Here is a 26,334-nt window from a genome sequence, read left to right on the forward strand (position 1 = left end):
AGACCAAGACAATAAAAAAAAAGACAAGGCGACAAAGTTATAATGAAAGACTGTTAACGCATTTTTAAATTATTGTAGGTATTTGCATTCTAAATAGATAGATTATGGTGGAAACTGAATTTGTGGCTGTTTCGATTGTTTCGCTGGTAAACTTCGTTTTGGTGTTTCGATGGTTTCGTTCTGGTAGTTTCGTTTCGGTGATTCGGGTTTTAGTACATGCCACCGGCGACATGTGCCCTCAGGAATCCGACGACAAGGACATCGCCCTGAAAAGCTGGTCTTTATTTAAAGGGGCTATGTCACGTTATTTTAGGGTGTTGTTTGGGGAAATCTTTAGTTTATCCCGAGTTTAAACTTAAAAAAAAAAAAAAAAGATTATATGTGGAATTTCTTTGCGGAAAATTTATCGTTACATCACAAAAAAGATGACTCCGAACGAAAAAAAAACCTTTATCCAGGCGATTTGCCATAAACTTGAAAAACGTCGGGCCGACTTTTTTTCAAGATTAGCCAAATGCAATCCGTTTTAATCAAGACAGGATGATCGAGATAAGAGAATGGATCCCCCATACAAAATGATACGCCCGATAGTTTTTGTTGTTCAACAGTTTTAAGTGTAATAAACATTTAGCACTAAAGACTGCAATGCCGTGTGACGATTTAAGTTGGATCAACACAGACAGTGATAAGCATAAACACACAACTGTTAGGACAGATCAAACAATGTTCACGAAGGCATTCTCTTCAAAATGGAACTACGGTCGGCTAAACCTAGCATGATCAGTGCTCAAACTAGAAAGCAGACGCAGATACTGAGCTGTTTCGCGCTTTTATACTCATCACTGTTTGTGTTGATCCAACGTAATGCATAGATCGTTACACGGCATTGCAGTCTTAGTGATTCCAACATTCACACGCTCTTCAGCGATTTGAGAGAAAAATCTCCTCAAGTAAACAATAACAGCTTGCCGTTAAGTTGATTGGAGTTTTTGGCTGGTGTTAAATCACGTTTGATTCACACTATTGACTGGTTTGTGACTTAATTTTTTACATGCGCGACCTGCCAACCGCAGGCACTTCACGCGGCACAAATAACCTCGAAATGAAAGTGTCGAATATTTTGTCGATAGAGACCATGCCACACCACGGCTGTGCCGGTGAGTGCTATCATAGCGCTGACTAGAGTCACCAAAGCATTACGAGATGACCCTTGGTGGCGAGTCTACTGGTGGCGATTTGGTGGTGGCGAGATGACTCTTGGTGGTATGGGATTTTGCCCGACTTTGAACCACTGCTGCGGAGCTAAAAAGGGTCGGATTTCCACAGTGAAAGTGTCTTTTAAAAGACATTTGTACTGAGATTATTTTCATGAAATATAAAGGACAGATTCAGGTTACAACGGCCATAAACGAATTTTTAAGATTTCATACAAACCCTTCTAAACTCATCACGGCAAATTGCCGCGAAATTGGAAGCAACTTATTATCTGAATTTACGGACGTCATACCTTCCTAATGGCCTTATTTTCTGTTGAATGAATGATATCAATAACACTTGGAAATCTGTCTCTTTTCAGTGGCGCTACAGCGGTTCAAAGTCGGCCAAAATCGCATTGCTGATGGAAAAATATTTTGTCGATCGACACTTTCCTGTAAACTTCCATCTGCTCTTCCTAAAAACTGTATATCAATATTTATTTACTTTTGCATCAATATTTGTTTTGCATAAAGCAGGGTAACAAAATCTGCACCTTGCTTAGTTCGCATTTTTTGAGCGTTAAAATAGAAGTTTCGATTCTTTGTTTCTGACAAAAAGTCGCACGTTTTGAGGTCACCCATCCAAATAATAACCCCGCCGGACAGGAATTAATTATTATTTTCAAAGCTATCAGAGGCTTGTGGCGATAAAGAAGTTGCAAAGGTACTTGAAAATGATCAACATGTCAGCCTCGAAGCCAATGTTTGTCTATATTCCCTTTTAGTTTCTTCAATCTTTCTGGGTCTAGTATTTTACTAGGCCCTACAATGATATACAGTACCAAAACAATATCGTGCACTATTAGAGCTACACATTACGCAAAGACAACTTGAATCTCCTGGAAAACAAAACACAGCTCAGTTGACAGTTATAGAATAAAGCGCTGTGTTACTGCACTACCACACGTACGCAATGCGTGTCTATTCTTCTAACTAATATTCCTCTTTAGTGTAAATACACAGGTGATTATACGAAATCGCGCGCTCTCATTGGCTCGCTATCTCGGATTATCAGCCGATAATCACCTCTACGGACAAAATGGCTGCCAGTAGTCGTTTTGCCACTGTAGGTGAAGATGATTTCGCGTTGAAATTTTTTTTTTCTCTTTTTTGAAATAATCACCTGTGTATTTATACTAAAACAATTATTCGCCTCAGGCTCAGTGATTATCGGTGATTATTATATGGCTCGTTTTTGTAGACGATATAACGCGCGCTCTGATTGGCTAATTGTGACTGAATTGTAGGGCATTATTCTCCCGTAATGCCCACGGGCCGATTACGGGCTTGCCAAAACAAAGCAAAATGTAATTAAAAAGCCATATAATAAACTACTTACTAACCTCACTTGCTCGGGACCGTACTGAGAAATATTGGCCCTCGGTCGTTTTTGTGCGCTCGGTCCGTACTGCCACGACCTCGGGCCAATATTCCCCAGTACGGCCCTCGCGCTCGGTTAGTAAGAAGTTAATATTCACCTCGACTTCGTCTCGGTGAATATTCACCGATAATCACTTCGCCTTCGGCAAATAATTGTTAAATAAAGACGTTCTTACGTTCATGCGATCAGTCTTGGGAAAGGTGACTCACTCACTGCAACAACTGACCTGGCTGTATAGCTTTCTGACTGACTGACTTGATGGTGTTCTGTCAAAGCTGTCGATACACGATACACGAGTGCAATGTACTTGCAGTCACAATGAGCTGTCAATTAACTCTGTTGCCATAGGTGACAAATCGTAACCCGACGAGAAAAGTGCTGCCCGAATTCGCATAAGATTACCCTGTGGAATATATGGGCTAAAATGAGTTCATTATGGTGGAAATGAGTGAAGTTTTAATGGAAAGGAAAGCAGATTACAATCAGGTAGGTTATGGATTATTTTCAGAGTTGAGCTGTCGTAATAATTTATGAGGGGCAACGAAGGTATGCGGTTTGCCTTTTGGCCTTGTATTATCGGCGAGTCCAGGACTTTCAGATCCCTTCATTTGACCTTAGTTTAACTTTCTTATTAAAGGAAGCTGACAACGGACTTATATTTTAAAGTTTTCTACAGTTTTCGCTCTTCCCGAACAATGGACGCTAAGATCCAAATAATAAATTATTATGGCTTTAGTTCTTTGAAAATTTGTTCTCTGCCTTTATCAAAAACTGTTTAGCATGGAAAATGCTTTATCTTGTTATTGTTTCATTTGATTGCGTATTTTCCCTCTGGAAAATGTCAAATCAAACGGATCTAACTGAAATGTTCAATTTTATGATTTTTCTTTGCAAATCAGACCGTTTCTTGAAAGGTCTCTTACTATTACACGATAATCCATGTTTGTTTTATTGGGGATTTGTGTATTACAATTTTCGGCCATTTTCGCTTGCAATTTCGTATTCCTTCACTGATCAGGAAAAACAAGCTGTCTGTAAAGAAAACACGATGCAGTTTTAAATAAAGTAACTTCGCGCGCCGCTTGATCGATGGTTTGTTGACAAGGCAAACGAAGTACTCCTTCTACTCAATTGAATTTAGTTACGTCGTCGTGTCGCACTCGTTTCGGTAACATTTGACAGAATCTTTGACAGATTGACAGGTTTAGACTTTGTCTTGGGGCTATCACTGTGTTCATTCTTCGTTAGAGTACGACCGAAAAATAACTTCAACAAGTTTCAGCAAAGAAGTTATTTTTAATGAAAATAGTATTTTCTATGTTCACACTGCTGTCACACAAAAAACTGTTTTGTCATGCTAAGAAGCTTAATGGCTTTACATACAACCCCATAATCATTCAGGCACGTCTCCTTAAGCATATTAACCCTATCACTCCTGTAAGGGCCAATGAGACTTATAGATTTTACTCTGTCTAACGCCAGACAATTTTAGTCGTCAATGGGGAACCCCACAGGAGTGAAAGGGTTAACAACAGCTAGTAGGTTCACTCAAAAACTATGTCCCCATTATTAATCTTGGTACTTGCATGAACCTGCCTAAGTTGGGCAGCTTCATCTTTGCAACAGAATAATTATTGTCTTGATATCTTTTTCTTTTTCTAAAACACATCATTAACAGCCAAGCATTGATTGACCTATTGTTAGATGAACCAAATACTCATGCATGATCTACACCAGGTGTTGGTTGTTCAAAAGGTGGATAACGCTATCCAGTGGATAAACACCAGCAAAACTGATTGAGTTGTCCACTGGATAGTGCTATCCACCCTTCGAACAACTGGGGCCAGGATGCAGCTAAGAGGAAAAAAAAAATGAGCCAGCATGCTCAGGGTTTTTGACAGTTTTGTAAAGTAGCGGACATATTTTTGAAAGCACCAGACATGACATTTGGCGAGTGATAAAGGCATGAGCTACCTAGGGGGGTCTGCGGGCATCCCCCCACCCCCACCCTCCAGGAAATTGTTAAAACAGAACACTCAGAAACGATGTTTCCAGTGTTTCTAAAACCCAAGAATCAATTTCTCAGGCAAGGCTGAAGTTTACTCAAATTCTCTTAAGTAAGTAAAAAAATAATATAGTTATAATAATAATAATAATAATAATAATAATAATAATAATGATGATAATAATGATAATACTAATATTATTAATAATATTAATAATATTAATAATAATAAAAAAATAAAACAAACCCTTAAAAATATTGGCATCAAAGTACTGGACATGAAATGGGAAACTACTGGACGAAAGGTCCCGCCTCTGGCCTCAAACAAAAACCTGCATGCTATGAAACTCAGTCGCTTTTCTTCCAAAAACATTCACTATGGTCTGTTACCTCTATATAAAATATTAATAATTGTCCAACACCTGGCTCTTACGTGTAACCAACATTGCAGTATACCAGTACAGATATACTAGCTGATACTATAGTCCCATATTTAGTATACACATGCAAAGAAATGAATATATTTGAAGCGCGGGCTATAGACCAAACAGAGATATGATCCTCGCACTTTTCTGGTCAATTTCAGCAAATGTCTCGTATAGACACCTGAAAATTTCAGGTGGCTCCAAGTGTTTTGCTGCAAATAATATTCTGCTCATGCATAATTGAAACCATGCTCTTGTGTGAAAATGGCAGTTCGCTTTCCTGAACTTTCAGAAAAAAGACTTAATTGTTGGGAATTGTGAAAAATGAAGTTAACTCAGTCATCAAATGATAAAATAATTATTTAACTCGGTTATCGCAAAATACAGTGATTTGTCTGTGTCTCTCGCAGATCAATTATTTGCCTCAGTCTTCGGCTTCAGCAAATGATTGATCTGCTCGCCACTGACAAATCACAATATTTTGCTCAAGCTTATACAATAATTGTTAAGTATTTTCTTTTGAATACACATTCATTAGTCCTACTCTAAACTCCAAATGGTTTGTTCTTACCTCCATCAATTTTCGAAGGGAGCATTATCATTATTGCTTGGAATGTTACGTTTATTATAATCACCTTCTTCCTGGCCAAATAATTTGATCTTGTGGATTAAAGTAACTATGACTGACAGTTTCAATTTGTGCAGAGATTTTAGTATAGATCTGATCATGTAATCATGAATAATTGCATACCCTAAGAACATCAAAGTAAATGCACTTACAAACACTTTGGCCAAAGTTTAATGTGGATTATATTTTATACTCTGGATGAAGTGACTTATCCACTTGCGGGATACAGTTATCAGGCCTTTGAACACTTGCAGCCTGGCCAACGGTACTAGACTGCCAACATCTTTTTCCACAGCTTCTTATGTGTGCCATCCATGCAGGTCGTCAGTGATCAGGTAAAACTCCATCTGTACTGAATTCTTACAGTGACAAAGTTCTCAAGACCAAAATGGTTGTGTAACTTGTACTAAAGGTTTTTCCCTGCTAGCAGAGGTCTGACTTCTTTTTGTTGTATGGGAAAAGAGACCTGCCATGGGTCGAAACTCACTTTGATCCAAGCTCCATCCCCAACCTTGGATGGCACTGAGTTTCAAATGAGCATGCCCCATGAGATGTTTGCTGACTGTGACTTGAGCCCGCTGTGTCCTGCGCATTCCTTGGTAATTCTGCTATGGTTATAAGTGAGCCCACACAACTGAAGTATCACGTGAGGATTCGGTCACTAAGTAACCGCCGTGCAGGCTCAACACAGTAACTTTCGACCCATGCCAGAGGTTTCTTTTCCCTGTAACTCGTCAGCCTGCTAGCAGGGAAGTATTAAAGGTTTAAGAAAAGGGACACATTTTCTTGTTATTTTTTTTTTTAAGAGTCATGATAAAGCATCTCGTGGCATGATAAAGGACTCAGTTTTAAACCACAAACCACTTCTTAATGGGGATTTTGATTTTCTTGGACGACAACAGCGGTCCTCATCAGAGGTTGGTGCTGTCTTATAATTACTACACTGTACTGTATAGACTTCCAAATTAATATATCTCACAAAAAAGTGACTTTGAAAAGTTTAACCCATTGATACCTCAAACGCCCCAGTTGACGAGTACATGTAGAATCATCTGCCGTGAGACAGAGTTTACAAAATCTGTTGGTGGAGTCTCACTCCCAGGGGTTGGTTGGTCACATACAAGGCTGCTGCCTAAGAAAAATTTTTTTTCTGGAGCCCTTCGGGCTTCCAACATCAAAAGTTAGTAGCCCGAGTCATTTTTTCAAGAGCCCAGAATTAATTAATTAAAAGTGAGGATGAATCACTTTGTGATTAGTTAGGCACCTGTTTGGGCTACTTGTTCAGAAATTTGGTCGCCTGCTCTCGCAAATGAGGCGTCCCAGGCAACCGAGTGACCGTTAGGCAGCAGCCTTGACATACAAAAAAAATATGTTACACTAGTCTAGTGCTGAAATGATGAAGTAAAAAGCATAGCATTAATTGCACAACATTATTAAGCTCCAGTCAGATGTAAAATATTTGGTCACCAAACATGATCAAACGTGTTTGGCAACCAAACATTTTGTCGTTTGGCCACCTTGTTTGATGCTGTTTGATCGTGCTTACAGACAATTCTGACCCTCCTGATTTGATTTGTTGCCTCCCGCTCTCCCAATTTTTATCAGATTTCCCCGATTTATCATGAAATTCTGAAAACAAGTAAAACAAATTGCTTATCTTAAGTATTTTTTTGCAATCTGAGTGTAAAATGTTAATTGTCAAGGCTGCTGCCAAACATCTGAGTGATCAAATAGCATCAAACATTACTACACCTTATTCCAAAATGGCCGCCATTTAAATATTCTTTTTTTTTTTCAAATAAGCCCTTGATGCCTTGTTCTTAAGCTTAAAATTCAAAAGAATATTTTATCTTGAACGAGGCAACAAGGGCCAATTTGTATCTGCATAAATCAGCGGCCATTTTGGAATAAGGTGTATTGTTATGATGTTTGATGTGCAGTGTTCAGTTTGTTTAGTTGGCTCAACCAAGCATGTTTGGCGCAGGCATGCCTATTTTGATGTAGATTTTGCTCATATGCAACCAAGATGAGCGAAATATCATTTTCAATCTCCGCTGTTGGGAGGATGTTTAATGGATTGATTGATAGCATTTGGCAATGTTATCAAACACGGGGAAAGTCTGGTCTCCAAACATGTTTGATCGTGTTTGGTCACCAAGCATTTTGCATTTGACTGGCGCTTTATTCTATGAGAATCAGTTTGTATGGCCTGTGTATTTTAAAACTGGAAGAGAAAGTTATGGAAAATGTTTAGCACATTTTTTGTCTTAAATTGATTTCCTCAGTGCTCATCAGATTCCCAGGTTGACACCTTGTTGGAAGAAGCTGACAAAATACAAACATCTAAAAATGGATTCAATAGAAAGGTAACAGGATTAGTCATTATTTACGATAATAACAGATGGACTCAATAGGTACATGTATTATGCACCACTCTCACATTGGCCTCATCAGCCACACTAGACGCTGTCCCAGCTGCAATGTGACAAAAAACCAGGGCACATCATGGTTGACCCCTACCGACAGAGGCCTTCTACTAAGCAGCATACTGCGTGTTTCAAGTAGAGCGAGTTTCAATCGAGTCTCAAATTACTAAACCAAAGTAATTACATGTACTTTGGCCAATTAAAGAGAACGGAGACAATCCAGTAAATCAATCAAACTGGAAGTTATTACACATAGCCGACACAAAGCGCAGGAAAATGTGCACAAGCAAGCCATGATTGGTTTTGGTTTCACTTCTGATTGGTTGAAAAAGTTGCGCAAAAACTTTGAACCAATCACTGAGTGAAGTAATGGAAAACCAAAGCAATTCGCTAACTACTTTTGACACTCAATTGAAAACCGCTCTAACAGGACTTCACAAATACATTATTATCTGTCAATTTTCTTGTAATTGAGGTCATACTTGCTTTTTTAAGCCTTGAGACAATTTGACAAATCCTTGCACTGTTATACAGGCCTGCAGGCTGGGTTTTGATGCAAATATAAAATTAATGGTTTGTTCGAGGGTTTGTGCAGTTGTAGGTCATTGTTTTACCATAACTGAAACAACCCAGTCCTTTACAAAAAGTGCTAACCTTAGGCTTAAATAGTATCTAAAGCATAGTGTTAAGGCCTAATCTTAGCATTAGTAAAGGTTTGGGTTGTTTCACTTATGATAAAAAAACCTGCAACCTGCAGTTTATACCTTCCATTTGTTTTTTAATTTATGAGAATTTCTCTTTTTAAGAAAATCATGCCTTTTAGTTGTGCCACTAGCAATTGGAAACTAAGTATTGGATGGGAAGGGTTGAAAATGGAAGATGGCAACTACAGCTGTAATTCGGAAGAAAAATGAGAATGATACTAATTTACAATTATTATGATTGTGTTTTATAACATTTACCATTATGTACAGCCTACCCTTCTTTCGTGAAGATCAATGGCTGGGGTCAACGGGGTAGCAATAAAATGAATAAAATACAGAAAAGCTTAACTAATTTTCCAAGACTGTAAGTGATTAGTGAGATGGAATGTTTGAATGAGTTAAGGTCATCAGTATCAAAAATAGACTGTGGTGAACTGTTTCATTGAGTGATAGTTCTGGGGTAGAAGGATAAGCGGTGAGATGAGGTACTGGTAGAGAGAGGGAATGCCGGGATCTACGTGTCATGGGTTGGAGGTATTTGGAGGCGTTAATTGGAACATGTCCACTGTGGATCTTGTACAAGAGAGAAAGTCTTGGAGCATGTTTGAAACGTAATCAACTTTTGTGGTTATTGAGCTGAGTGGTACATTACTGCATCCAGCAAATTGTATATATTCTTGGTTCTTCATAAAGTATATTATTGTATGATCATCTTGTTGGCACTGAATAAGATTCTTTAATATCATCGCAGTTATATATTAATTTACGTTACTTGTGCAGTAACGAAAGGAAAGCAAGCTTGAATGGGATAATGTCTGTGTTATATCTGCAATGATAACAGCTCACTTAGGCCTTCTCTTTTGTAACCAGGGTGTCAAGAAGCAAGTGCGGTTCAACATGGAAAGAAACAGGGAACATTGTTACAGTTATGCTCAGTCATCAGATGACGAGAGCCTGATGAACAATGTCAATTTCATGGATCATAATTTCCATCATAGCGAAAGATATGATGATGAAAATGACAGTGGCAGTGGTGATGATAATGATGAGGATGATGACAGAGACAGCGATGATGATGATGATGATGATGATGATGATGATGATTCACAATCAACTGATGACGAAGAAGAAAGAGAGGGAGCTCATAATCAACACGACACAGACTTGAGTGAAGAGAATTCTACATTAGGAAAATTTGGACATTTAGTTGATAAGAGTGGTCCACCTTTAGAAATCAACAACAACTCTGAAGAGTCAAACTCAATCTTAAAACCGACAAGACTATTAGTAAATGGGGTCAATGATACTGCAGAAGGTAGCCTTGCAAATGGATTGAGTGGACATTGCGAGGCCCACATGAATGATGAACTATTACAGGACAGAACATTAGTCCACCTTAGAGCAAAGGTGAGTGAGATTGAACATAAATGTCCAAAGTAACTTTTCGTGATATTGTTTCTTCAAATCCGTACCAAATTTTGTGCACTAAGCTGGGTGATGAACTGTTGCAGGCATTAAATGAAAAATCGATAAATCGATACCCTGATTAAGACAAAAAATGATAAATTCGATACCCTGTTCAAGACAAAAATCCTGAAAAACATACCCTGGCTGGCTGCACGTCCCCATTAAGCCCTTATAAGGGAGTAACCCCCCCGGGAAACAGACAAAGAAAAAATCTAGTTTGTTGTGTACATGAGTGGCAGGAGGCTATACATAACATATGTGACGTGTAGAAATAGTTCTGATGAGTACACATTTCATTACACACAAAGCAGTCTTGACGTGGCTGACTTGGAGAAGTCATGCACATTATTTAGCCTTCATTTGTTTAGTCTTTGGTTTTAAGTTTGGGCAGCTAGCCATTTCCACGTTTTTGCTTTCGAGAACTTCAACATGGCCCTATGGAGGTGTCATCTACTGGTCCATGGCATGAGGCTTATCTGTACAGCTCTTCAATGGATATTACTGCGACCAGGAAGGGAGGGAGGGGGGGGGGGGGAAGGGGGAATCTTGTTTATCTCCTGACATTGTGAAATAGACAACTTGGGTTCTAAACCACGTTTTGTGAAAGCAGATTCAAAGCTTGCAAATAAGTGAGCATAAGCCACTAGAACATGGTTATCTTAAATGTCAACGGAAAGATGATATTTTTTCCCGCTTGGTAGCTGCATGGTTGCACTCAGGAAGAGTTAATTAAAACAATAGCTTTCAACTTGTTATGTGGGACACAGTTCTCGTTGCTGTTCATGAAGTGGTGAAAGAAATCGTTCTTGTTTCTAAAACTAACATTACTTTTCTACTCCAGGTTGTTGAGATGGAGTCATCTTTAAGAGCAAAACAAGATTCAGCTCAGAGGGAAATGGAAGACATGAGTACCAGACTCCAACGAGAAAGAGAAAATACGACTCAAGAGGTATGGGTTTAAAAAGTGTGCGTGCGTTGGATTTTTTATATCAATTCCCTAGTTTTTATCAAATCACTGTCTTTAGTCTAACGCGTACGAAGAAGCCTGCGTAGTTATTTCTGGGCCCGGCGAGTGGGTAATAGTGAAGAATAATTCCCAAAATAGAAAAACGGATAGGTAAGAACGATACGATCGACACATTTCTATTTACTGTTTTTGACTCTATTTACGGTCAATTTGTGGTCTACTTAACAGTGTCGGCTGACTGTTGGTAATGTGTCGGTAGCCTGTTGGCCGACAGGTTACCGACAGCCGAATATGGGAGCCATTGTTCACTATTGCCGGCGAGTGGACAGTGGAATCGCGAAATCTCCCGCGAGAGCGTGCGGCGACACGGGACCCATCCCTCCGCGCGAATCGTCGCTTGCTGGCGCATATGACGACAGGCACGAGTTTGTCATCAAAAAGTATAACATCGCGTCTCTCTAGACATTTCGTGATTATTGGAAGTCGTTCAGCTTATAATGTGCACACTATTTTCAGGGAATAAAATTAATATGAACGCTGTGGATGTTTTAAGAGAAAGTTAAAATATTTATCGTCCGGCCCGCTCACGTCCTCCACACATCCTTAAATCAGTTACATGTATTTCACTCAGTAGTCAGGACAAGCATGACTAAAAAATGTACCGAAATGTAAATTGCACCTGCTGGGTGTGTAGAACCATTTATTCTGACTTCACTACAACGAGACTTCATTGTGAAATTTTAAGTTCATTATAAAGGATGCGTCGGTCAATCCAATGCTCAACGTGACATTAGCTAGGATTCTATAAATGCGACGCATTAACATTATAATAAGCCAACTTACACCAACATTAAATGAAAACGAATTGTGTCACGCCAGTTACGAAAAACCACACAAAACCATCCTTTCGAATTGGCCAAAAATTACATGAAAACGGTGTCTTGCTTGACAACGACAGAATTTGCGGCACATGATCCGGACATAAAGCCTTCAGAAATTTTTAAGGTTGACCAAAAAAGGATGAAATGCGCATAACTTATACATCTGACACTGGCTATCTAAGCTTTCGACTTATATTATACGACAGGTGACCGATATCCCACCGACAATCAATGGTCGACATATCGACCGACACTCGACCGATATATCGGTCAAGGGGTGCACAAAATACACATGGTCCCATTTTTTTTCACGACTCCTAACAGTTCGCGACTCCAAATCACTGCAAACTCAAGTATTCGGGCCAATTTAAAGGGGCTGTGTCACGAAAGTGAATGGGAACTGAAAACCAAATCAAGGGAAAGGTAAAAATAACTACTTAAAACATTGAAGGAAGGTTTTGATAAAGAAGCAAATACAAAAGGAGGCAGGGAAGGGCAAAATTGAAGAAGATTAAAATGAATTGCATATTAGGTTTTTGAAAAGTGTTCAGCCATAGTTTTTCAACATTTTTCTCTGTTGCCTGCAACTTAATTGATGTATGCTGGACATTGTTGCTTTGTTGTTTTAAAGTAATTTCTGGGTTAACGTTAAGGTGCGTGGCTCAGTTGGGACGAGTGATTGGTAAAATTAAAACAACCTTACTGAAGTGACACAGTCCTTTAAAGCGGCTGAATACAAGTCGAAATCTACTCCTGTGCTTTCCACAAAGAAAATGTGTGTAATTCTTCCTTATGGAGGGTGGTAAAGTGGGGGGGGGGGGGGGGGGGGAAGTGTGTCTTCATCACGTTTCACAGAAGATGAAAAGGCCGTTTCACATTTCACAGACAATAAAATGGCCATTTCACGCTTCACGAAAAAAAAGACAGCTTTTTTGCACAAACAAATTTTCTTACGTTTGTTAACAGCTGCAGCCGTCTGCCATAAAGAAACTCATCAGAACGGTCACATTGGGAAGAGTCTCGCGACCTTCTCGGAGACGATTTCCGAGCTAGTTTTCGCCTTGTTGTTTGACCAGCGTGAAAGCTGTCAAGGCTAGCAGGCTAAAGGCTCACGTTTCAGTGAATCATGCAATCCAGATGTAGTTGTTGTACCTTGCTCTGTCTAGTTATATTTACAGTCCATTGTTATAATTTCTCGGGCTCCTACTCCCGCAAAACAAAAATTAAAAAGAAGCAAAAACATGAAGCAACGGTAAATTAAAAACCCGGTTCTCATCTCACTTAAAAGTATTCTCAAAAATCAGGGCTCGCGGTAACTTACAAAATCACGTTTCACGAGAAAAAAACAGAAACGAAACGAAACTCTAGTCATTTTAATACAATGAAAGGGAGAGATACTAGAGGTTATCCCTTTCGAGGGTATCAGCCCGGATGTTATTAACTGAGAGTCGATTTTGATGAGGGAGGAAAACCGGAGTACCCGAAGACAAACCCTCGGAGTCAGATTGAGACCGACTGTAACTCAGCCCACATACGACCTCGAGGCCAGGATTGAACCCGGGTCGCAGAGGTGAGAGACACGGTTGAGAAACGCTAAGCCACCTTGACCTCCCTGGCCATTTCACATTTCACGGAAAATTAAAAAGGCAATTCACGGTTCACGAAAATACCCTTAACCATCCTCTTAAGTCTGTACACTGGGGCCACCAGTTCTTCTAATTCAAACATCTCCCAGTTTAGCACGATTCTTTTTGGACAGTCTTGCGTTTTCGTTTTTGTCGCAGATGAACAAGCTACAAAAAGAATTAGAAGACCGAAGACGGCAGTACTTGACAGAAATGCAGGACATCGACAGACAACGAGAGGAACAAAAGTAAGAAATATATAGTAAGGGACTTTATTCAAGTGTATTTAGCAGTGGGACACTCGTTGAGGACACTGTGCAGCAATCATAGGTTGTGTTTTGAGGAGAGCGGAAAACCGGAGTCAGACCCGGAGAAAAACCTCTCGACGCAGAGTAGAGAACCAACAAACTCAACCCACATGTGACGTCACGTCTGGGAATCGAACCTGCGTCACATAAAACAGGAGGAACCGGAAGTAATGGGATTCTGGTAAAAGTTAAAGTAGCGAAGGTTCTCGTTGATAAGGAATACGTTGTACTGTCAACCTACTCAAAGACATTTTTTATTATTTTGAGTGTCTTTGTTTACGTTATAATTACTATTTTGTTAGGAAAAAATTCGAAGAAGAGCTTGAAGAATTTCGAAACGAAAAGAAGCTCGAAGAGAGAAGACAAAGGTACTACGAGCATGAGGTATGTTTTCTTTTGACACTTTGGTTGGTATGAAAGGTCATTTTTAGCCAGTCAGGTAAATACTAAATAAAGTTTGCTTACCTTAAAACGGATTTTAAGAAAGAATGGTTGCAATTTGTAGTTTTCATGGAAGATATTCCTTGATCAGCTTAATGAATGCTTTCCAACGTAACAACGTGCGGTTGGAAAGCGTTTTCATTCCGGTTCATAGCTATCCTCATCACTTTCGTGATACTCGTATGGTTTGTGTCTAGCTGTCCATCGCGCATCCAGCACGAGTCACGCTCCACATGTGTAGCTGTGTTGAGTTTGTGCTTGGCACGCTATGCGAAAGGTAGGAATGAATCAAGCCGAGATCGACCGTTACAAATTACAGTAAAGGCGCTGTTACATTGGGCAGTGATTCGTACAACTTGTCTCGCAATGGCGTTGCGAGACAAGTTGCACGAATCATTGCCTAATGTAACATACCTTGCGACGAGCAAAAACGTCGCGAGACCAGTTGCAGAAACCGTTACGGAAAGTAGAATTGAGTCTTACTTTCCGTCACGGTTGCAACGAATTTTTAGGCAATGCGCAGAGTAACAGCTTGTGTCGCAACAGTTTGCGGCACCAGCCAATGAAAATGTTCCGTTAACCTCATGCGATCACCGAAACGAGACAAGTTGCATGAAACGTTGCTCAGTGTAACACCCTTAAAAGAACTTGTTTCGTAATGTAAGAAAGTTTGTAGAAATGGCGTTGCGAGGCAAGTTGCACCAAAAATTGCACAGTGTAAAAGCGCCTTAAATGTACGAAATCAAAAACTGTATCATATGTTTGCCTGTGGTAATGCAAAGTCTATTTTGATCATTGTTACCGTGTGTTAGGACAAAGGACACTAATTAACAACAAGTGAATGAGTCCGTGTATGTTACTTAACGCTTATGCTCGCTGAGCAAATTATGTCATCTTACCTCGTGAGGGTTGTCATACTGCTGTTCTGATTATATTTTCGTTTTAACGCATTGATAATATTGTTTTAAGCCTCGACGGAAGTTTAGTGGAAGTAAAAAAAACAATCCTATGTTTTTGTTTAGCACTAATAAAAAACAAATCTGCGCATTTTTTTAAATTCTCGCCCTCCTCCCGCCCCAGGAGGGATCCCTCTTCCCGCCCCAGAAGGGATCCCGCTCCTCGCCCCTTCTTGTCCCGTATCCCGTATCCCGTACCCCTCCTGCCCCTTGTCCTCTCGCGAAAAGTTGAAAAAAATCTTTAATCTCAAACTAACAGGCAACTATATCTCAGATGGAAAAGGAACTCGACGATAGAGCGCAAGAAGTTCGAGAACGGGATAAAGAGGTAAATTGAAAATGTTGCTTTATTGAAAAATCGATATGGCAAGTTTTTTTCAGCTCTAGGTGTACTGCGGACCAAATCGGCTAAAGGCCCGGGCAAGCGGCTTCAACATTTGCTCCAATTAACAAATTGACGTCAGTTTTTCATGCGTCTGTCTTGTTATTGATCATGAATTTCGTCATAACATTGTCAAAGTAGGTGTGGATCCACGAGGCGATAGCCGAGTGGATCCGCAGACTACTTTGACAATGTTATGACGAAATTCATTGTCAATAACAGGACAGACACATGAAAAACTGACATCAATTTGTTTTTTTACAATAACAAAAAGGCAGAGGGATCAAAACACGAGAAGAATGCGAGACAAAAATGCGAGAAACTTCAATCTGACGCGAGCAATATCGCGTCATTATCGCATAAATTATAAATTTATGTCTGTCCGACATTAAAAATTAGCCAATGAGCGCACGAGAATTTTGCAGTCATGGTAAAACATCCGTTTGTTGAACAGCGATCATGTTAAAAATGTTTGCTCTTCCCTTTCAACTGAGTTGAAACATGTTGTATCGAAATGAATCGATGTTGAACGAGTTTAACTTTGCTTCAACAACCATCCAACATTTTTTATCGCGAATGTTGAATGAAGTTAAAGCCGTTTACCCCCCTCTTTCAATACTAGGGAGCTTAAGCAACGACAACGGCGACGGCAACGAGAACGTCACAAATTTGCTTATTTGGTAGGCAAAAACAATAGTTTTGCACGCCCTGCACGTGTTTTTCACTTTTTTTTCCATTTCTTTGCCGTCGTCAGCAAAACTACAACGTGAAACAGCCAAATTTGAGGTTTTATGGACAACGTCATTACTTGAGGATAAATTTTCATTTTCTGCCCTTAATTGAGCGCCGTTTCTACCAGCGTCATTTTTGAGGAACTACCACACCCCCGTCATATTAAAAAAGTTGAAATAGTAACGAAGCGATTACAACAACGCGACGACGTTCTCGTTGCCGTCGCCGTTGTCGTTGCTTAAGCTCCCTACTGTTGGGTATGCGCGTGCGTACTAGTTAGTCTCTCAGAGTAACAAGACCGTATCCATAGTAACAACTGCGGATGCAGTCTGGGACTGAATACCAACCCTCTCATGAAGCTTTGTTGAATCAAATGTGGATGATGTGTTGAAAAAGTTTGCCCACCCCATCAGTCAACCTCGTTCAACGAAATGCAACGGACGTTGAAGCAAATGTAAAAGCCGTTTGCTCGGGCCCTTATGACACGAACTGAAAATTACGAAAACCTACAAATACTCAGTATTACGCTCCTTTGCTGCTTAATTTCTCGAGAGTTTAATATATAAGCGGTGGCTCAGTATTTTTGGGACAAATCCTCTTTGCTGCTATATTCCACGTAGATCATTCATTGCACTTTAATGGCGGTATTGATTTTCGATTTATTATTAGTAAAAGGTAGCAATATTGTACATACTGGGAACGGTCGAAATTACGATGTTGTTGGACTTGTAATACTTCTCAAACTCATTAATAATTATGGAGCTCAAAAGCCTATCAAAAATTGATAAATTCCTCACGAGCATGACTTTTGAAACCCAATGAAAATCTAGATGAAAACCACTCGTGTTTTGGATATCGTATCCAAACCACACGTTGTTTTCATCTGACTCCTCATCAGAATTTACGCATCAAAACAAAAGAAATTAAACCAAAGAACAACGTTTTTAATAACCCATTTTCCACAGTTTACAGCAATGTTTACATCACAATTAGCAAAAGAAGCAGAAATCAAAAACGCACAACCTTGTTTGAGAAGCCATATCAAAAACTCGTGCTTCGTGTTTCATCGTAGTTTCCAAACACCTCGAAACAATAAAAGCACTCGGCCTTCCGCCTCGTGCTTTCATTTAGTTGCTCCGTGTTTGGAACTTATGATGAAACGCACTCGTTCTTGATATATTACTTCTAAACCTTTCGTAAAGTGTCCTAACTAGCCACTGATATGCCATAAAATGACAGTACAGTGTATGGCCCGTTGCCAATTTATAATAGTTATCATCCCATTATATGTGGCTTTTTTCTGCTTACCTTAGATTCGAGAATACGAAGAATACTTAAATCGACGGCATGCAGTGTGCACCAATAAAGAACAAGATCTTAATGTCTTGCAAAGCGTAAGTTAATTGATATTTTTTGGGGGTAGGGTGGGTAGGAGTCGTCATGATGTAGCAGCTCTTGTAACGTATAATGTTATTGGCTCACTACCCTTGACAAAAACAAAGGACAAAAGAATTAAAACAATGACTTAGACTTAACAATAGGCACTGCTTACAATACCAAACAATGGCAGGTTACCGGCGAGAGCTGCTACATTACTAGTGGGTAGTGGTGACTGTACAATTGTTTACGGTCTTTGTTTGAAAACCAAGTACAACAAAGAAGTGCAGCTTGAAGGCGACATTAATGGAAGCTAACAACTTATGGTTGATTTTTTGCTCGGAATGACACTTAAATACCCACAGCCTGCTCTTTTGGCCTGGTACCTAAGCCGGTTGAGAGACAGAGGTCGGCTTTCACCCTGGTCAGAGATTTTCTTATCATCGAGTGGGCTCATTTTTCGTACCGGATTGACAGCTATCTCTTGATGTATTTCTAGGGATTTCCTATATAGCGCCATAAGTTACCCTCAATTGCTTTTTCCTTGGAAATACTCGACTTTCTTACAATTTCGAATATATAGTGTTTAACTCGTTGGAATTGACATATTCACGAACAGGAACTGGAAATCTTGGCGAGCGAGCTCGAGGCAAAGAAAACAAAGCTTTTAAATAGACAACAACTGGTTCATCAAAGTTCTGAGGAAGACACCGTTCCGTCCACTCCTCCTCTTTTGAAGGCAAGGTATGTGGACCAAAACTTAGACTTTGTTTACATGATACCGGGGCGACTTTATTGACGGCGCGAGTTCACTCCGGTTCCCTCTCGTGTCTCTGTATTCGTTTACATGATACCACTGGAGAATGTCATACCAAAACGAGTCATACCGGCGTGAGTTCATCCCGGTTGTTGCGCCGGAGTGAGAATTTCATTCCGGTACGAAATCCCGCAGCAGTGTCATGTAAACGAAAAACTACCAATCCTTTCGGTATGAACTTGACCTCTCGGTGGACTGGAACGGGCAGCGCATGCGCCATGTTTGTTTTCGATACACACATGTATTTCATCAAGTAGTCATCGAAAACTATTTTAACCAAAACCTCAATAGTCGAAACTCAGTCTTAATCTGGAAAAGATATTTGCTTATGTTCACAGAAATATCGTATCTATTTACTAACTTCAAAATTGTAAGAGCCAGATCGAGCAGAAAAAGACGTTATTGAGAATGCATTGTAAGTGTGGAAGTGCCAGATTGTTTGTTGAGTGACGAAAAACTCAAAGCGAAATTATTATATCGACCAATCACAGCTAAAACGGCAATGAAATGAGCCACTCATAACACATGCAGCCAGCATGGAGCACGAGAAAAAGAGCGGGAAAAAGGCAAGCCTCCGTTGGTGTGTTTGTTTAACCCCTGATTGGCTAAGAATGTGGCGCGAGGTTATTCTGCCAGTCATGCAGTTGTTCGAGTAGTAGTACCGCTCTGTTAGCGTATCCGTTACCAAACTGTGTTGTCTGCTGAAATTTCCAGGAGTCCCAGTCGAATGAGTATCGTCGGTAAAGGCGGAGTTGACCTGAGAATAGAAGAGCTCAAGTCACAGAACAAGCAGCTACTGGAGGAGTTGTTTTCTTTAAGAAAAGCTTGTGAGAACAAAGATGAAGATCTAACAGAACTAAGAGAAAAGGTACACAAACTTACTCCTAAAGCGAACTTTTTGTCCTGTTCTGGAGTAGGAATACGGAAAAACGGCTTTAAATTTGCTATCACAGTAGTAACGAAATCTATTCGTAATATAGGCGACCACAAAGTGCTCGATATAGGGTGCGTTCGATTGACCACCGGGCATATTCCGGAATAGGAATACATGGAATAGAAGTTAGAAATCGTTCGTTTTTACGGAGATTCACATTAAAATTGTCAAGAACCTGCTAAAATGCTATTTTAAACATATCTTTATTATCCTTGTTGCTTCAAAACGCCAGACGTATCGTTTTGAATCATCACTCCACTTATTCTTATTCCGGAATAGGGTCTATCGAACGCACCCTTAATTTACTGGGCACTGACTGGAGATCAAATTAAATCAAGTCATTGTAGGTCAGATAAAATGCTGTCAGTTGGTTTCGATACTATGCCGTTTGATGTTGGAACACCCGAACCTGTCGTCAAGATTTAACTAACCGCTTTCTTGTTACCATTTTTGATAATCACAGTTATGAACGCTTCTTAAGCGGTGACGGAAATGAAACCCGAAAAATTCAGGAATGGCCCATGACCCGTGCGTTTCCGGTGCAGAGCTTTACCAATTTGCCGTTCCGAAATTCAGCAGGGAACTGGGGCGAGTTTCAAATTTTAACCAATCGATGAAATGACACCACCACGTGAAAGATCATGTTAAGATTGCTCATTTGACCAAGTATAGTTCAAGTTATGAACCTTGAAATACGGTTCAAAATCCATACAAACGTCTTTAATTTGACAAAGCGTCCCCCAAAACCATTTAAACTCCGTTTAGTGACAACTGTAAAATCCCGTCATGTACCTACAATTTGAAAGAAGCTGCGATGAAAATCGCTATGTTTGCCCATTTTAAAGAGTATCACGGAAATCATAAAAAAATTAAGAGCTTATATTGTCTTGGGGGACGCTGTATCAAGATTAGAGACACCTGTATGGATTTTGAACCATGTTTCAAGGTCCATAACTTGGTCTCTGTTCACCCTAAAAACGCCATACTTGACCAAATGACCAATCTCAACATGATCTTTTATGTGGTAGTGTCAGTTTATCGATTAGTTAAAATTTGAAACTCGCCCCAGTTCCCTGCTGAATTTCGGAACGGCCAATTGAGCTATCAAGTCAACTGGGAGCTGGTCACTGTTAGAGAGGTTTTCAAATGGGTGTCGTAAACCAAAACCAAAGTAATTACTTTGGCCAATCAAAAAGGACGGAGACAATCCAGTAAACCAATCAAAACTCGAAGTAATTACAAGTAGCCGACACAAAGCAATCAAATGTGAACGCGCGAGCTACGATTGGTTTTGGTTTCACTTCTGATTGGTTGAAAAAGTGGCGCGAAATCTCCGAACCAATCACTGCGTGGAGTGATGCAAAACCAAAGCAATTCGCTAATTACTTTCGACAAAACCGCTCTAAACCAGTAGAAGATTTAGATACGAGGAGACCGTATCCGAAGCCGTTTTCTTTCCAAAGTTCTTTTTAAAGTTCTCAACAAACTTGTTTTGATGCTAGATGTATATGATGTTTTTCCTCGACAGCTCGGTGTCTCGGAAAGCGAGAATAAGCGACTTCAGCAGCGAACTAAACACTTGGAAACTCAGTTGGAACTCGCAAGGAAAACAGCAGAGATCGGCGCAGACAGTATATCGGTGGATGAGATCATGCGGAAAACCTCGCAAGACATGCGTAAGAACTCAAGGATGATACGCCCATCCCGAGCGGTAGCCCCTCTCAGCTCTTCGGGATCCTCATCGGGGATGAAGCTTGTACGGGTATCCTCCATCGATTCCGTGGGAACTAAGAACACTAGCAGTTCAGACACTGAGAAGGGAACTAAGGCGTCCGATGTGAAGGCGGTCAAACTGACCGCGGGTAAGAAAGGGAAAGACGATTGCGGCGGAAGGCACAAGTTAGGCACGGAAAAGATTACCAGTGGCCTATGTACCGTCATGTAGCAAATAAAATTATGGAACTGGTTTAGGCTAGACTGCGACCAGCGAATTCTCCAATCTGGTTCCCAAAGTCCGCTAGCTTTAAAATTTCTTTTGGTTAGCGCTAAGAACATAGACTCTGGCCACTTCCAAGGCAGGATGTCCGCAAATCACGGACTTCCGGCTCGTCTACAACGGATACAAAAATGGACCTTGACTACGACCATGCATAAGTTGGAAGTGGCCAGAGTCTGTGTTCTTGGTGCTGACCAAAAGAAAAGTGGACTCTGGGACGAGATTGCGAATTCTCTTTCTAAGTTCGAGCACACAGTCCATTAGCGGCGCGTGGTCAAAGCGTGTTATAAGGAGCGAGAGTCTTTTTTTATGTACGTTACCCTCGTATCCCACTTTCGTGGCTTTGCCGCTCGCTGCTCGAGGATAGTGTACTTTTTGCCCGGACTAACAGAAAAAGAAAAAAAAAAGTTTAGTTTCTAGATCTCGGTCGACCCCGGCAATGGAAAGAATTCGTACACAATCCAATCACAATTTTTGGTCATTTGTACTTGTCCTGCCCCAGTTATTTTAGCCTAATTTAGTCTTTAGTTATGATCAAGCAGAAATTCGCCCTTGTCTCACGGCGGCCATATTGTCCCGGGAGACCAAAAAAGCTTTGCTTTACCACGCCAAGCCTCGCAGTGGAAACCATGGGGGTGAGGCTTTGCGTTGTAAAACAAAGCTCTTTTGGTCTCCCGGGACAATATGGCGGCCGTGTGACAAGGGCGAATAGTCGAAGAAATACGAGCTTGCTTGCATAAAATAGCATTCTTTTCACTAGTCTGGTTCAGAGGTTTCTTCTCGATTTATAGACCACTTTCATAAAGGGCGACCACCTTGCATTCTTTTGTATTTTTGTTAATTAGACCTACTGCCCTCATTTTGAAACAAATATTCTTTTGAAATGTTCTCGTTGTTCGCGAGGCTAGAAAGGCTTATGAGCATTTCAGCAAAAGAATATTTTATTTGGCCGTCATTATGAAAGAGGTCTATAGCTCATTTATTAGAGCGGTTTTCGATTGAGTGTCGAAAGCAATTAACGAATTGCTTTGGTTCAACCAATCAGAAGAGAAACCAAAACCAATCGTGGCTCGCCCGTGCACATTTTCGCGCGCTTTGTGTCGGCTACGTGTAATTACTTCGAGTTTTGATTGGTTTACAGGATTGTCTGCGTCCTTTTTAATGGGCCAAAGTAATTACTTTGGTTTTGGTGTTACGACACTCAATTGAAAACCGCTCTAGCTACGATTGGTTTTGGTTTCACTTCTGATTGGTTGAAAAAGTGGCGAAGTTTGAACCAGTCACTGAGTGAAGTAATGCAAAACCAAAGTAATTATCTAATTACTTTCGACACTCAATTGAAAACCGCTCTATCATAGTAAACAAATAACATTTTCGTTTCCAAGGCCTACAATTGCCAAAAATCCGCGTAGAGTGTGGAGACGAAATTACCGATTGTTTATTATGGCTTCTGGTTCATTGGCAGAGTATAGTGTGGATTTCGCGCCAGTCACTAGGCGCAGTTTCTGGAAACCATTACTGGAACAGTTCGTCACTCAATTCTCCTAAATCCTGGGTGGGAGCGACATTATGAATTGAACTAAAATGACTGGGGCTTGACCAACAAAAAATGAAAGAAATAAATCCAAGGTGTATTTAAAGAAGGTGAACCTTGTATTTTTAAAAGTTATTTTTATACTTTGGAATCGTTAATGTAAATATCTTCCTGCTGGTATTTATTGAGCGCAAGACTTTGTAATAATTCGTGCTCTTATTTTTCGTTGAAACCATGCAATAAAATGGTTATTTCACACACGTCTAGTTTTGTTTGTATTCGGAGGAACAACACACATGCAAGAGTGGATTATCGTGGCAAAATTCCTTAGAAGCTGGTGGAATCACAGGTAACCCAGGCTCACTGTGTGCGTCACGTAGGTATTAAAATATAGAGAACATATGAGGCCTGGAAATTTGCTAGAAAATGGAAATAAAAATCGATGAAACTTACCATGTGGTGAGCTGTTGTTGTCTTTAATACGTACACGAAGTTTCGGGAAAAATGGTCCCCGTTCACCTTCCTTCATAGTATAGCGACAAGGTAGGAGACAGAAGCCAGCGTCGGGATTCCGATCGATCCAAAACAAGCACGATTTTTTTCCTGAAAATCGAATCCAGTCGCTAAATAAACACGCCAGGTTCGTGGAACAGGAATTTCTCCAAACCATGAATCCACTAAAGCATCTCCAGGTAGCAACGCGAAGCCACCAGGCTCCTAAGAACTTGTAAGTTGACCTGCCAAAATGGCGACCCGAAAGCGTTGTCCTCGCGAGGTGTCCAATTCAAAATGGCACTGAACTCGGGACGCCTGGTGACGAGGGGAATATATGTCCCCCAGGAGGGAGGGGAGTCCCAGATTGCTCAGTGAGTTTTGTTTTTAGCAATTTGGGACTCCCCTCCCTCCAGAACGTATTATACTCGTCACCAGGCGTCCCGAGTTCAGTGCCATTTTGAATTGGACACTTCGCGAGGACAACGCTTTCGGGCCGCCATTTTAGCAGGTCAACTTACAAGTTCTACGGAGCCTGGTGGCTTCGCGTTGCTACCTGGAGATGCTTCAGTGGATTCATGGTTTAGAGAAATTCATGTTCCACGAGCCTGGCGTGTTTATTTAGCGACTGGATTCGATTTTCGCGAAAAAAAATCGTGCTTGTTTTGGGTCGATCGGAGTCCCGACGCTGGCTTCAGTCTCCTACCTTGTCACTATACTATGAAGGAAGGTGAACGGGGACCATTTTCCCCGAAACTTCGTGTACGTATTAAAGACAACAACAGCTCACCACATGGCAAGTTTCATCCATTTTTATTTCCATTTTCTAGCAAATTTCCAGACCTAAACTTCGCCTCATATGTTCTCTATATTTTAATACCTACGTGACGCACACAGTGAGCCTGGGTTACCTGTGGTGGAATCGGCCGACTCAATGGTGTACCCAATTCAAATCTCCCGGGGTTAAGATTCTCTGTGAATTGTATGTGCATTACAATGTAGCATTCACTTTTAAATGATATGGAAATACGTGGTAAAAGACGTTTTATTCCCAAAGGGTTTGAATTGGGTACAACATTGAGTTAAGTACAAACTCAAGCACAAAGCGCAAGCATAAGTAGCTTATGCTAGTGAAAACGAACGTCGACATAAGCGTCAAGATCAACCATGGCCGGCATTCGCCATTTTGTTCACATGCCCATACGCGGGCAATTTGGAACGAGTGCGTTAATTGGCCAGACGTAGCAAATTTCCTCGTGCTTATGCTGCGTTTCGTTTTCACACGACGCATGCGAACTCAAGCGGAAGCGCAAGGAAATTTGCTACGTCTGGCCAATTAAAGCACTCGTTCCAAATTGCCCGCGTATGGGCATGTGAACAAAATGTGATCCTTTTGCTTGTGCTTGCGTCAACCCCGTTTTCACGGCGACACAAGGGGTCTTACGCTTGCGTTTGTGCCGCTAGTGAAAACCAGGCTTTAGCCGATTTGAATGAAGGGTAGTTTCTAAAGAAACTGTGGTGCTGCGTCGGTGGGGAAGTAGTATACAAAAATTTGGTTTTATCAACGGAGTTGATAATGTAAAGTGGCCACCGTACAGAGATTCTAAAAGAGATTCTAAAGTTTTTATTAGAGGCAACGTGCTATGTACTAGTGTGCACTACAAACCTACTGATTCACACAGTTATTTGTTGTATTCATCGTCACATCCATCACATGTCAAGAACTCCATTCCTTATTCTCAATTTCTTAGACTTCGACGTCTATGTAGTGATGACTCCGATTTTTCCAGCAAATCAGAGGAGATGTGCCAGTTCTTCGAAAAACGTGGCTATCCTGTCTCTGTGGTCAAAGCGGGCCATCATCGCGCCCAACAATTTGATCGACAGTCGTCACTACAAACGTCACAGAAAGATAAGAATGACAGAATTCCATTCACCCTCACTTTCCATCCTCATAATCACGCAGTCAAAAGCATCATTCTTAGTAATTTTAAATTACTCCAAAATGATCCCGAGACTGGTAGAATCTTTTCGCAACCTCCACTTATTTCATTCAAACGCGACAAAAACGTAGGCAACTTTTTAGTTAGAAGCGCGCTCAAAACCAACGAGCAACCCGGCACTTTCAAATGCGCGCGCTCACGATGCAAAACTTGTCTTTTCATTGTTAACACTAGCAAGATATCGGGACCTAAGCGATCTGTTAAGATCACCGATCGTTTCACATGTACCTCCGCAAATGTCATTTATTGCATAACCTGTACGTTATGCAATAAATTATACATTGGTGAGACAGGTAGACGACTAGGTGACCGATTCCGCGAACACCTTCGCGATGTTGAGAAGAATGACAAGGATGCATCTAAGCCAGTCGCTCGCCATTTTAATCTGCCTAACCACTCCAAAAAACACATGACTATCTGCGGCCTTTCCCTACATCTAGGTACGACGGAAAGCCGCAAGAATCTGGAACAAAAATTCATCTTTCAAATCGGCACCCTTAATCCTCACGGTATTAACGAACGCTTTTCATTTAACTAATATATTCCTACTTTTCACGTTGCCATGTTACCACCAATAGCGTAGCTCCTACTCTACTA

The 26,334-nt window shown here is 40.6% G+C and overlaps 2 protein-coding genes across 3 annotated transcripts in view; one reads left to right on the forward strand and one right to left on the reverse strand.

Annotated features, from left to right (window-relative positions):
- LOC137980371 (protein mono-ADP-ribosyltransferase PARP14-like) overlaps window positions 1–26,334 on the reverse strand; it is a 115,429-nt gene that overhangs the window by 61,953 nt on the left and 27,142 nt on the right. The window lies entirely within an intron of this gene.
- Window positions 2,982–21,807, forward strand: LOC137979706 (uncharacterized). Of its 2 annotated transcripts, XM_068827027.1 has the most exons (13): window positions 2,995–3,123; window positions 5,991–6,030; window positions 6,502–6,612; window positions 7,981–8,061; window positions 9,696–10,232; window positions 11,134–11,241; window positions 13,925–14,013; window positions 14,376–14,457; window positions 15,730–15,798; window positions 17,898–17,978; window positions 18,581–18,705; window positions 19,493–19,646; window positions 21,241–21,807. In XM_068827027.1, exons 2-13 carry the CDS (start codon window positions 6,010–6,012, stop codon window positions 21,655–21,657), a joined length of 1,875 nt encoding a protein of 624 aa, XP_068683128.1. In that variant the 5' UTR covers window positions 2,995–3,123; window positions 5,991–6,009; the 3' UTR covers window positions 21,658–21,807. The 2 variants fall into 2 exon arrangements, with proteins under 2 accessions (XP_068683127.1, XP_068683128.1); XM_068827026.1 differs by lacking the exon at window positions 5,991–6,030 and having other exon boundaries at window positions 2,982–3,123.

Source organism: Montipora foliosa, chromosome 12, assembly GCF_036669935.1.
Source record: "Montipora foliosa isolate CH-2021 chromosome 12, ASM3666993v2, whole genome shotgun sequence".
Lineage (NCBI taxonomy): Eukaryota > Metazoa > Cnidaria > Anthozoa > Scleractinia > Acroporidae > Montipora > Montipora foliosa.

Excerpts from the sequence above, each read along its gene's own strand:
- LOC137979706 (XM_068827026.1), top strand. The coding sequence starts at position 3,073 with ATGGTGGAAATGAGTGAAGTTTTAATGGAAAGGAAAGCAGATTACAAT. Across the intron at positions 3,124-6,501 it reads GGAAAGCAGATTACAATCAG|AGTCATGATAAAGCATCTCG; the intron begins GTAGGTTATGGA and ends TTTTTTTTTAAG. Across the intron at positions 15,799-17,897 it reads TTCGAGAACGGGATAAAGAG|ATTCGAGAATACGAAGAATA; the intron begins GTAAATTGAAAA and ends TGCTTACCTTAG.